The 13264-nt window shown below is 42.1% G+C and overlaps 2 protein-coding genes across 7 annotated transcripts in view; one reads left to right on the top strand and one right to left on the bottom strand.

Moving 5' to 3' along the window:
- LOC144088570 (amine oxidase [copper-containing] 3-like) overlaps positions 1-13264 on the top strand; it is a 132797-nt gene that overhangs the window by 54424 nt on the left and 65109 nt on the right. The window contains exon 1 of one of the 2 annotated variants that reach the window (XM_077619061.1): positions 6665-6867. The exons of the other annotated variant lie outside the window; for it this stretch is intronic. The gene's annotated coding sequence lies outside the window, so the exon portion shown is untranslated. Of the gene's footprint in view, positions 1-6664; positions 6868-13264 lie in introns of those variants that run through there. 2 annotated transcript variants of the gene reach the window in all.
- dus1l (dihydrouridine synthase 1-like (S. cerevisiae)) overlaps positions 1-13264 on the bottom strand; it is a 64822-nt gene that overhangs the window by 47742 nt on the left and 3816 nt on the right. For 3 of the 5 annotated variants that reach the window (XR_013304902.1, XM_077619073.1, XM_077619074.1), the window contains exons 3-4: positions 5987-6095; positions 5846-5896 (exon numbers count right to left, since the gene is read on the bottom strand). The exons of 1 other annotated variant lie outside the window; for it this stretch is intronic. Coding sequence is in view for 3 of the 4 variants with exons in the window: in XM_077619073.1 (XP_077475199.1) it covers positions 5846-5896; positions 5987-6095 (160 nt within the window). In the remaining variant the exon portion in view is untranslated. Of the gene's footprint in view, positions 1-5845; positions 5897-5986; positions 6096-11553; positions 11699-13264 lie in introns of those variants that run through there. One more of the 5 variants, XM_077619075.1, reaches the window with a different exon arrangement.

The raw sequence follows: 13264 nt of genomic DNA, 5'->3' as shown, positions 1-13264 counted from the left end.
AGGTAACTCCAATTTCCGTGAGGTTTAACTTTGCACCATCTCATTTGTATTTCACATCAAACGAACATCCTCATAACTCTCGACTAGTGTGATGGGAAGGCTCCGCTTGTTGCACTGCAGTTCTCTTATTATCGGCAAAATGTGAAGAGGGAGGTTGAGTATTTGTTTGAAACAAATGTTCAAACAAAGCGTGCAAACTCCTCGTGTTGACTGACACGCGGTTTTCATTTGGCTTCAAACCAAAATACTTCCCCAAGGCTGTGGCTTTTGGCTCAGAAGTGATCATTTTCCACCTCTATTCTCCTTCCAACTCATCTCCATCATACGTGCCAAATGTGCACATGGCTTGGCCCCACCTCCTTCATTTTGAATGATTGACATGTAGAGGGTGTATCTTTAGTCACTTAAATTTAGAACAAACATTCTGCGGCCAATAAAAACAAAGCGAGTCCTCGTGTCAGAGCGTTATGGGTAGATCAAAACAAGAAAGCTGAAGTTTAAACATGGGCATGTGCCAGGTGCACATGACTTTTACAAATAAGTCAATAAAGTCAGAGTTCTCACTTTAACATAGCAGAATCCTTTAAAGTCAAAATGAAGTCAGGATTCTGACTTTAAAGTGACAATTAAAATCAATTTTTATTGTGTATGTATTTGAAAATACAGTATACCAGGGGCCGCCAACTGGTGGACCGGGTATCCTCGTCTAGATCTTGTCCAGGCCTCACAAAAAATTTTGAAGTAAAAAAAGGCAGTGTTTGAGATGAACACATCCACCTCGCAATTCTTTGTTCAAGAGTTCAATCCTTTGTGGATTGCCAACTTCCCGTGTGGAGTTTCCATGTTTTCCCGTGCTTACGTCGGTTTTCTCGAGTACCCTGATTTCCTCTCACATCCGAAAATCATGATTCGCAAGCTGGTTGAACGCAAATCATCAGTCCCCAACCACCGGTCCACGAGCCACCCGGTTCCGGTCCATCAGAGAAATAAATGTTAACGTTTTAAATCTCATACGCATGAGAAACTGTCAACGCTCATGTATGAAGATCATGAGCCACTGGCGTGCTGCACCCCAAAGTTGCCAGATCGAAAAGACTCCAGACTAATCACACCATAAACCCATATAAATAACCATGACCCACTAGATTCGGCGGGAATTTAGCCCAATCTGCCTATGCCTCACACACTCACTCAAGTGTTTTTCATCAGACAACTAAGTGTTGCAGCTCGAAACAAAAAGGATGCCGAGGTGTTTTTGTTAGGATTCTGAAGTTTGTTTTCCTTTACATCAGGCATGCACAAACACGCCATTTCTGACAAGACTGCTCTTTTCGTGCTTTCATTTTACAATAACAAACTTGAGATACGAGCTTAATATGTTCCGGGACCGAGTTCGTATTGTAATTTACTCGTATCAAAAAACAAATACCTATCTAGTGGTTATGATCTTCAATCCTAAAATGTGACATTATTCAGTACAGAGGGTGGACGAGAAAAGGGGCAGAAGAGAGACTTGACAGCAATGCGGTCATAACATATTAAACTTAAAAATACATTTTAATCTACACTAAACTTAAACCTTTTTGTGCGATAACCGAGGCAAAGGTGTTGTGAAATAACATGTTTACTGCAATGCTTTTTGAGTAACCAAAATGAATGTTTCAATACGTGTCATAGCCTGCATCCGTGTCATAGCCTTCATCCGTTCTCATAGCCTTCATCCTTGTCATGCCCTGCATCATCCTTGTCAGAGACTTTGCCCTGAAGATGTCTAAACATGTCAGTCCAAAGCCTCTATGACAACTTCGGTTCGTACTGGGGGTTGTGGCAAGGAACACTGTGAGAGAACAGCTGTTCGAGCTCTCCCCATCCTGCAGTCTGGTAATGAACTCATTTCCTTCAAATTGGTCTCACTCTTTCTGTGCCTGCTCCTGAAGATATTGGTCAGCTGTTTTACAGACCCAACATACTTTGGTGCCGAAACCCGGGACCCAACAAGGCAACAATAGCCAGAGCGACGACGGACCGCAACGAAGGGCAAAATAAAGACTGTCGACAGCAGCCTCCATTGAGGTCAGCCCAACGGCCGTTCCCTTGCCGCTCCGGTGATGGGTCTCTCCGAACCAGGGCAGGTTCAGAACGAGAGAATCATGAGTAAACCCTTTGATTTCTGTCTCCGTGAAGCGTGATAATTTGAGTATTGTTACTGCGGTAGAGTTAAGTCAGGGACTCCGCTAAGAGTGTTGAGTCAGGGACTCCGTTTGTTGAGTCATGGACTCCGCTAAGAGTGTTGAGTCAGGGACTCCGTTTGTTGAGTCAGGGACTCCGCTAAGAGTGTTGAGTCAGGGACTCCGCTAAGAGTGTTGAGTCAGGGACTCCGCTAAGAGTGTTGAGTCAGGGACTCCGCTAAGAGTGTTGAGTCAGGGACTCCGCTAAGAGTGTTGAGTCAGGGACTCCGCTAAGAGTGTTGAGTCAGGGACTCCGCTAAGAGTGTTGAGTCAGGGACTCCGCTAAGAGTGTTGAGTCAGGGACTCCGCTAAGAGTGTTGAGTCAGGGACTCCGCTAAGAGTGTTGAGTCAGGGACTACTTTTGTTGAGTCAGGGACTCCGCTAAGAGTGGTAGTGTTGAGTCAGGGACTCCTGCCAAGAGTGTTGAGTCAGGGACTCCGTTAAGAGACAAAGTCAGGGGCTTGTGGTCTTGGTGTGATCAGAGATATTGGGTGAATCAAAGTATTGAGATCAATTTCGGAAAATTTAGAATAAAATTTTTGTTTAAACTATTAAGTAAGTGATTAATATGGGTCGGAGAGCGACAAAGGAGGTAGGTTTATTGCCAGACTACAGAATGGAAATCGGAGAAATGGAACGCCCCCCCCCCCCCGAATATGAAGCCTCCGCCCCATACGTTGACGACAACATTGTGATAACAGTGAGCTACAGAAAATGGCTCTTATCTTAAGTAAACACCATCTCCTTGGTGGGGGTGAGACGAGTCGGTTGCAGGAGCAACTCAGCCAGTGATTTTATCTATCCTTGGGTGGGTTGGCAATATGGGGTGATTTGCGAATTAGACCTTAAGTATTAAGAATTATTTGGTTGTTAATGATATCAAACATGAAAATAACAATGCAGAAATGGCATTCATCCAAATAATTAGGTAAATTGTACCTGGCTGGTTTAGATTATAAAATAATTTCCCTAGGACTGAAGAGGAATGGAATGTTTGCATGGCACGGAGGCTTGACCAAAGAATTACAGCCGCTGGACATCGGCATCAACCGGGCTTTCAAATCAAAGTTACGAGCGGCGTGGGAGCAGTGGATGAAGCTGGCGAACACAGCTTCACGAAAAGTGGCAGGCAGCGCCGGGCTTCTTACGCTACGATTTGTCAATGGATCGTTGCCGCCTGGGCGAACGTGTCTGCTTGGACGGTTGTTCGAGCTTTTGCCAAAGCCGGCATAATTTCTAAGGAGCCACATGGAAATTACGGTGACTCTGAGAACGAAGAGGGGGGGGCCCGGCTATTTGGAAGGCTCGTTTGGGTAATTGTTTAATTCTGACATAGAAGATGAGGAGTTTGAGGGATTTGAAGGTGATGACTTGAGTAAATTGTAAAATGTCTAAATAGAGTACAACCGAACTCAGTTTTGCTTCCGTTGCCTTTTTAAAACATGTTTTTAGCGTGTGGGTGTAGCGATGAAGAACTATATTTCCCAGCAGTCACTGCGCACCGGAACCCGGAAATAAGCTGCTTCCGGTAGCCAGCGCTGTCGCCAGCCGCTCGGCGCCCCCGCGAGCGCTCCCGCTCGGGGCCGCTTGGCGGCGCTCGGTGCTCACGAAGGGCGCTCTGCATTATAAGGCGCCCTGTCTATTTTGGAGAAAATTTTTGACTTTTATGCGCGCCTTATCGGCGTGAAAATACGGTAATTCCTTATCTCATACTTACACTAATACTCCATAGGCTGCTAACCACTTTAGTCACTTTTTTGTACCTGACTTCTTATTTGGAACCACTTGTTCATGTTGAATACTCATTTATGTTTACTACACATTTATATTGACTACTCATTTGTGTTGAATACTCATTTATGTTTACTACACATTTATATTGACTACTCATTTATGTTGACTACTCATTAAGTTGACCACTTATTTATTACTTATTATTTATATGTGCACTTCATGGTGAAGCTTTGAATCTCATTGTACTTGAATAATGACAACAACGGCATTCAGTTTAAGTCAATTCAATTCAATGACTCCCACATCCCCAAAACAGGTAGGCTGGTTGAATACTGGATTGCCCCTGGGTATGAGTGCAAGCATTATTGGTTGAGTCTACTTATAACTTGTGATTGGCTGGCAATCGGGACCAATCAGGATCTCTGCTGTCCATAGCTGGCTGGGATAGGCTCAAGCACCCCCCACGACGCTTGTGAGAACAAGTGGTATGAAAAATGAATGAAAGATTGTTTGCCTATGTTTGGACCCCAGGCCACTTGGCCACCTTCACAATTTACTTGGGGACCCCTGCACAACACTTATATTAAACCTCTTAGATAGATTATTTGAGTACCGTATTTTCACACCCAAGAAACGGACCGTCTGATAAGGCGCAGTCTCAGTTGCGGGTAAATTTTCTGTTTTGTCAATACAAAGGACACCTCGTTTGAAAAGGCGCTAGCATGACACTAGTCTAGCGTATGTTATGCTAGCCGCTAGCGTAAGTTATGCTATCCGCTAGTGCATGTTAGGCTAGCCGCTAGGGTGTTTTTTAAAGACAGCACGAGCAAAACTAAGTTTGATAATGCTTAATTGAGGTAAAAGGTATACTCTGCTATAAAGAGTTCAGCGTTCAACATGCTAGGCTCCACTGTCAGTCAGAGTTGTGTATTCCGGGAACTTGATTCCAGCTTTGGCGAAAGCTCGAACAAGTGCTGGCCGACACTTGAGCCCAGTCATCCACAATCCATTGTAACTCGCGACATGCATCACTCCCCAGCCTTTGATTCTGCTCGCTGTTATATCGGCATCGACAATTCATTCCAAATCGTCACGAAAGTCGTGCAACGCTGCCTGCTCGAACTACTATGCTGGCCATCCGTTAGCAAAGCTGTTATAAATTGTGTTCGATGGCTTCAGTCCATTTTCCAAGCGTTCACACCCGCATTCTGTTGTCATTCACGTCAGGCATTTCCTCTGATGTGCTGTTTCTTTGAGTATTGAGTGTTTTTGAGCGTTAAAAGCGCTGCGAGCATACGGAAGTCGAATGCCTTGCCACTCCCTTAGGATGTTTTGAATGGATTTACCGTAATGCTTGGATTGCGTGGGGAGGCTATTTTTAGGGTGAACGTCCGCTGGGTTGATTGCAATGAGTACATTAATAAATAATAAATAAATTCAGTCACTCAAGTGGTCAGGCCGATACAAAAATTAAATTTTGTGCACAGACAAGGCGCACCGACCGATTGGGCGCATCAACAATTTTAGAGAAAAATTTTGACTTTTAAGTGCGCCCAATAGGTGTGAAAATACGGTAATTGAAATGCCCTAAAATATATTGTTGGCCAGAGAATTGGTGTTGTGAGTCAACCTTGTTGCTTTTTTAATGTCCAGCGGGTGTCAATGTTTAATGACACAATATCAAGGCTTTTTTTAGATGTGGTGAAAAAGAACATAATGCCTCAAGGTCTGCCTCAGTGTTGCTGGTATTGTCTACACTGCTGGTAAACACTCATCACCTGACATCTGCTTGCTTCCTGGCTTCATCATTTCTGGAAATGACTTCTAACCAGTTACATGGAAGAGATTGTGGCCCACAACAACAACAACAAAAAATCCATTACCCATTTTTTCTAACAGCTCCCATTCATCTTGCAGGAAAGCTCCATAGTGTCCTTTGACAAGAATATCAAAACCAGTTATTTTTATGTTACAGTCCCTGATGAAAACATCATACTCTTAAAATCAAATTATGGTCAAGGTACCTCTTTTAGCAATCATCTGAGGACAACCCAGGTTAAGGTCAATAGCATCACAGTAGTTCTGGGCCAAAAGAGCTGCCTGAATGAAGACCTCAGGATCATTTGCACAAAACTGTAAAGAAACAAAAATCCAAGAAAAAAATAATTGATGAATAAAAGACAAGTCCTAAATGATTATCCAGCAGTACCCCTACTTACGAATGTCTCGAAATATGGAATATTCAGGTTATGAAAACCTTCAATGGGAAAATCTTACCTTTACATGTATACGAAAGAAATTTCAAGTTACAAACATGAAATCTAAAAAATTCAAACATCACTTTGTAGCATCTGATATATAATTTTGAAATTGCTGTGATAGAGCTGCTCTCGGGCGGCCCGGCGGCTGAGTGGTTAGCCCGTCAGGCTCACAGTGGGGGACCTGAGTTCAAATCCAGGTCGGTCCACCTGTGTGAAGTTTGCATATTCTCCCCGGGTCTGCGTGGGTTTTCTCCAGTTACTCTGGTCTCCTCCCACGTTCAAAAGACATGCATGACAGGCTGATTGGACACTCTAAATTTCCCCTAAGTAGGAGTGTGAGCATGTATGGTTGTTTGTCTCCTTGTGCCCTAATATTGGCTGGCCACAAATTCAGGGTGTCTGTCATGTTTTGTTTGGGATTTTGGTGGTGTGCGTGTCTCCCTTGTGCGTGTTATCTATCTGGGTGATGTACAATGTTCCCTCTAAGCTGCGCGCCTGCGCAAATGCGCACTACTCATCTTCTCTGCGCACAGCAAATTATATCGTGCGTACAAAATAAAATCCCAATTTTTGTTTTATTTTTATTTTTTTTAGCTGTGAAGCCGACGCGCGAACCACTCATCCGCCGGGCCGCCCATTCATAGGTATTAATCATTAAATTTTATTATTACTAAATCTATTATGTGTAGTAGACATGCACCTGCTTATGGCAGGTGTGATACTGGTGTGTGCCCATAGCGAGCAATGATGATGTTACTCACACCAGTACTCGGTGTGCTCAGGGAGGTTGTCTTTCTGTCCAGACAAACAAAAAATTAGAGGGAACATTGGTGATGTATCTGGTTCCCCTTACTTATGTGACCAGGTGTGTTTGATTGATAATTATCCCTTGTGTGTCTATTTATACGTTGCTTCCTGGTATTACTGGTTGTTGGAGTATTGCTTGCGTTTGGTCATGTCGTCTCCCTGTCAGTGTGCGTATGTTCTATCCCCGTTAGGTTTGTTTCTTTATTTGATTTTTACTCAGTCCTAAGTTTGTATGGCTTTCCCTTTAATTCTAATTAAAGCCTTTAGTTTTGTGCACCCACACTCCTGTCTTGTTTGGCTCCCGCATCTTTGGGTCCGACTCCGCCGCACACCGGAGGTGCACTTATGACAGTGTCCCCCGCCTATGGCCCGAAGTCAGCTGGGATAGGCTCCAGCACCCCTCGCAACCCTAGTGAGGATAAAGCAGTTTAGACGATGAGATGAGAATTATGGAAACAAAATATTGACAGAAGACGGATATATTAAAACTCGCAAAAATCAAGTACACAAAGGGGTTGCATGTAAAAACCAAGAAAAACAAATAATCACAGAGCAAAATCATGTGTTAAATTTTGCAGTGTTAGTGTTGTTTAATAAAAATACAGTCAATTCACACTTGCTTAGTGTAATTCAACTATTTCCTACATAGGGTTGGTGTTACTCTGGGTAGTTAAGGTTAAAGTGTTAATTTTAAAATCGGAAGCTGCTCCAAGCTTTTCAACGTATGCATCTAAAGCCCGGGAATTCAATGTGGGACAATCTCTTTGCTCTATTGGCCTTTGGCAAGTATCTTAGTGTAAGTAGACTACAGTGGTACCTCGACATACTATCGTAATCCGTTATTTCTTCTAATTCGCCATATATTGATAAAGTAATAAATAACGAGTGGTTTAATAGTAATGAAATGTGTTTAATAGAAGTAAAATGCATTTCGCGGAGGGGAGACACAGCGTCATACACGGAGGCGGGGGGGGGGGGGGGAGTTCAGGGGGCTTTATCCACGGCACTCGTAAACGAACAAACAAATCTAAATTAACTTTGATAACTATATACAAACAACGTTTAATGTAACTTCACACAAAACTGAATTCTAATTTTGTTTTAATCTTTTTTACCTTATGTAGTTCTACGGGTTGACACCACCCGGACGCTCCGCCGAAGTCTTCCAAACGAACGCATCAAGAGTTGTTTGTTTTGGCCTCCCCTTCAAAATTTTTCGAAAATGATGCGTAATCCAAGCTTTAGAATTTGCGCGCCACATCACTTGTAGGTTTTCTTTCTTGATGTTGTGTCTCTTGAAGGCACGTGGGTTCTCCGCATTGTACACCAGTAGCGGCTTAATTTTACAGTCACCGCTCGCATTAGCACACAACGCTAGCGTTAAGCGGTCCTCCATAGGTTTGTGTCCCGGTAATACCTTCTCCTCTGCCACGATGAATTTCCGCCTGGGCATCTTTTTCCAAAAAAGACCAGTTTCATCGCAGTCGGATTCCAGAGTGTATTCCAGATCCTTTTTTAATTTTTTTGAACCAGCCATGACTCGCTTTAAAGGGTTCTGAAGTTGTTGAAGGCTCTCCTTTCGTTGTTATCAAATCCATGTAAATTCCGCTGGCTTTTTCACATATAGTTGACTCGTTCACGCTATCTCCTGCTAATTGTTTTTTCTTTTATCCACAATAAAAGAAGGTTCTCCATCTCGTCGTGAATGTCACTGCGCCGTGGGAATTTATAGTTAGTCCCTTGGAAGATCTCTTCTCCTTAATTGCGTCCTTCTGCTTAAGGATGGTGGATATAGTTGACGGATTCCTCTCGTATTGCCGAGCGAGCTCGGTAACACGTAACTGACTCTCATATTTTTCAATGATTTCGCGTTTCATGTCGAACGGTCGCCTTTTCTTTGCAAAACTCTGCCGATCCATAGTATTGTTTACCTGGTATGTAAATGTAGACCAACGTGGGGGAAAAAGCGGTTGTGGAAATGCAAAGTCTGCCCAGTGCTCGTAGATATATTTTATACACGAAAGAGATGCAAAAAAGAAGATTTTCAATGGGATTGAGATCTGGAGAATGGCTAGGCCACTCCAGGACCTCGAAATGCTTCTTACGAAGCCACTCCTCTGTTGCCCTGGCCGTGTGTTTGGGATCATTGTCATGGTGAAAGACCCAGCTACGTCTCATCTTCAATGTCCTTGCTGATGGAAGGAGATTTTCACTCAAAATCAAGACAGCGACAAAGCATGATGTTTCCACCCCCATGCTTCACAGTGGTTATGGTGTTCTTCGGATCCAATTCAGTATTCTTTCTACTACAAACATGAGAACCTTTGTTTCTACCAAAAAGTTCTATATTTGGTTTTATCTGACCATAACACATTCTCCCAGTCCTCTTCTGGATCATCCAAATGCTCTCGAGCGAACCGCAGAAAGGCCTGGATGTGTACTGGCTTCAGCAGGGGGACACGTCTGGCAGTGCAAGATTTGAGTCCCTGGCGGCGCATTGCGTTACTGATAGTAGCCTTTGTTACTGTGGTCCCATCTCTCTGTAGTCCATTCACTAGGTCCCCTCCGTGTGGTTCTGGGATCTTTGCTCACCGTTCTTGTTATAATTTTGTGATTTTATGTTTTTTTTTTCCCTCATTCTGTCTCTCATGGTTGAGGTTTACCCATTTTGACAATTACAGGCCTCTCTAATCTTTTCAAGTAGGATAACTTTCAGAATTGGTGGTTGACTAAATACTTATTTGCCCCACTGTATGTTAAAAGGCAATGTTAAAAAGCATTCAATTTCATGCGGAACTATTGTTTCGTATTTTGGTTTCGTTGGGACAGATTTGTTGATTAACCCGTTCGTAGCACGCATTCGGTGGAAGCGAGGTGATGGATGCACATGAGGAAAACTTGGTGACAGAACTACAAGCAGCTTTATAAGAATTTTGAACACTCTTATGACAAGCGGCTAACGAGGTATTTAGTTAACACGTTTACATTATATAAGGATTCGCTGTGAGTATTTTTACATTATGAACTTCATGTTTTTTGCATTTGTATTAGTTTCCGCAAATTACAGTTCTCACAGCATTGCTGATGGACCACAGAATACATGTTGGTGACTTTTGACAAACAGCAATAAACGCCTGTCTAAGAACTTATGTATCTACTGTCATGAGAGAGCTACAGTTGATATATTTCACTTTAATATGTTTTCCAACGTTTGGATAAACGTCACTTCCGTTTTTTATAAACACTTGGAGCTTCAAAAATGCAATGGCTGCAGGTACTTTGTTTTTTTATGCACACTGGATCGGTTCAAGAATCCTCAAAGCTACTTCACCATCTGAAAAACCGAGTGAATTCAAGTGATATGTTCAGTAAATTATTAGAATTTCTTGCTGCATGTAAGTCTGAACACGGCATTACAAATAACCATTACATTGTTGAGTGCTTGCGATTTGTGGAACCATAATAAGGCGTGTGTTTAGTGTACCGTATTTACTCACATATAAGGCGCTTTTGTCGGACAAAAAAATGCTGACTGGATCGAGGGTACGGCTAATATGCGCATATAAACACAATATGCACGAAATTCCAAGTTGACGCCACCAGGGCACGATGACATGATGATGCTATGGCGCCATGACGTTACGACGCCATGGCGGCGTGACGTCATGACGAAAGCGATTGCGGCCGATACGGTCATTTATTTCAAAATGGAGAAAAGATACACGGAAAACACGCTAAACCAAATTAATTTTTACGTCTATGAATGAAATTCAAGAAACAAAACGTATGTATCTTGCATAAAACGTGAAAAAACGCAACAACAGTTCTACACACAGGGTAAACGCTTCAGCGTCAGCGGTAACCACGTAATCTACTTGGACTGGAGCTTTTCTTTTGTCTTAAATTCTCTTACTGGCATGCGGGTGTTCGACATGTGTTTTAAGGGAGAGAGGATTGCATATGAGTTGAGTGTAGAGGAAGCCCCATCAGTGTATGGGTCAGTAACGCCCGCAATGATTGTCAAGTTTTTGGACTCGGGCATTTGAATCCGCCATTGAACTGGTCCATGGCAGCGATTGCCCCATGAAGCCACTCATGTTGACACATACTGCTACATCGATGTTAAATTACCTGTCATATTCAGGAATTATATTTCTATATTCGAACACAACTTTGGTCAGCCTTTGCGGGGGCACTTCTCTGATTCTTTCACACAATTATGGGGGGATGGTAAACAGCGCTTTGGTGTTCAGGACAATCACTGCCATAGAAAATTATGATTACATGTGGGATTTCATCTTCTATCAAAGCGGAGCTGTGGAAGCCAAGGTGTACGCCACAGGCTACATCTTGTCATCTTATCTGGTGGACAGCAGTTTGAAATACGGCCACCAGGTGGCAAAAATGTCCTGGGGAACATCCACACACACTTCATAAACTTCAAAGTGGATTTGGACGTGTTGGGTAAGTCAGATGTTGTATTTTATGGAAAACAAAAAAAGTAATCTGAATAGGTTAATTACCTTGCGTTTTATGTTCTTTTCGCATTTCATGAAGACTTGAGTGCCTGAACTATCAGGCATTATGTTATCACATACAAATTCAAGACACATTACTCTGCTGAGATACCAATAATGTCATTAGTTTCCCATGTTTTTGCCATTTGGTTTTGAATATTACCAGGTGCAGACGGGAAGTATTATCATATTTGTCTAAATGATGAAAGAAAAGTAAAACACAGTCAGTCGTGCCTCGATTTGAGCAACATCAACAAAATAACTTATCAGTTATTGCAGTAAATGGATGCTATAAATGTTTTACATTTACTCTTATGAGTAAGATACTATACAAAATGTTTCTACGTCTGCATGTTTAAAGATAAATAGGATTTTTACAATCCTGTAAAAGGAACATAACCTTACCTACAAAACCGAATCAACCAATTTAACCTGTGCCGTGGTACCGCTACTTAACAAGTTAATATATTCCAAAAGTTGTTTCGAAATTTGGATTTTAAAGCAGCATTTCACATTGAATAAGCATACCGTATTTACTCTCATATAAGCCACTTTCGTCGGACAAAAAATAATGACTGAATCGAGGGTACGCACTTATATGCGCATAAAAACACGACATGCAGGAAACTGCAAGTTGACGCCACCATGGCACGATGACTTCATGATGCAATAGCGCCGTGACATCACGACGCAATGGCGTCGTGGCATCATGACGCAAGCGAATGTGGCCGATATGGTCATTTAGTTAAAAAAAAAGAAAAGATAGACAGATAAAACGCTAAACTAAATTTATTTTGACGTCCATGAATGAAATTCAAGAAAAGAAAACGTACGTACCTTGCATAAAACGTGAAAAAAAACTCACATTCCCGTCACTGCTCGCACATTAGAAGCAATATGGCTGCCACAACATCTTAAACTTCTGATTAGAAAATTGTAATTTCTGTAATTAGAAAGCACTTGATGATTTTTCTTAAGATTTTCCTTTCAAAGTAACACATTTGTTCTCCCTATTAAAACCATGAATATGGAGGTGAAAATTGGGAATCAGGGGGGCGGCTCATACGCGAGAAATTGTAAAATTCAAAAATTTTAGAATTCTCTTTCATAGGGACCCTGAAAAGTGAAAGAAAACATGAAGCAGATTTTAGGGGTGTCCAAAATCAAGAGTTTTTGTTGTTTTGTAGCTTGACGGTAGAGGCCACTTTAAAAAGCAGATGAATGTCGCATGTGCGCCTGCGTAGTGCTGCAAAAACTGTAATCGTTAGTGGTCTGAAAGTTTTGCATGTGTTAAAAAACTGGGTCAAAGGTAAAAAAAAAATGCAACCTTGGGGTCGATTTGAATCGATTTTTTGAAGAGCCAAAGGCGAAATTCAAAAATCGGGCCCTGCCATGACACAATTCACTATTGAAGCTAACCATAGTCGAAAACCGCAATAAAATCGGACGTAAAATGTGGAAATGGCGTCCAATCCGTATGAAATGGCTGTGTTTGGAAGTGTCCCAAATCAAGGGTTTTTATCGATTTTTAGCATGTTGCACGTGCAATGTTGTCCTCATCATTGTGCTTTTACAAAGCAGAGTGGTTTTGATCTGAAAGTTTCGCAAGTACCAATAAAATGGCCCAAAGTTTCACTTTTCCAACCTAAAAAATGCGACACCCAGGTACAAATATAAATTTTCTGAAAAACTGGAGTCCAAATTCGATAATCGGTGC

The sequence above is a fragment of the Stigmatopora argus genome, chromosome 14, assembly GCF_051989625.1.
Source record: "Stigmatopora argus isolate UIUO_Sarg chromosome 14, RoL_Sarg_1.0, whole genome shotgun sequence".
In the NCBI taxonomy this organism is placed as follows: Eukaryota; Metazoa; Chordata; class Actinopteri; order Syngnathiformes; family Syngnathidae; genus Stigmatopora; species Stigmatopora argus.
This window is presented reverse-complemented; position numbering and strand designations above follow the sequence as displayed.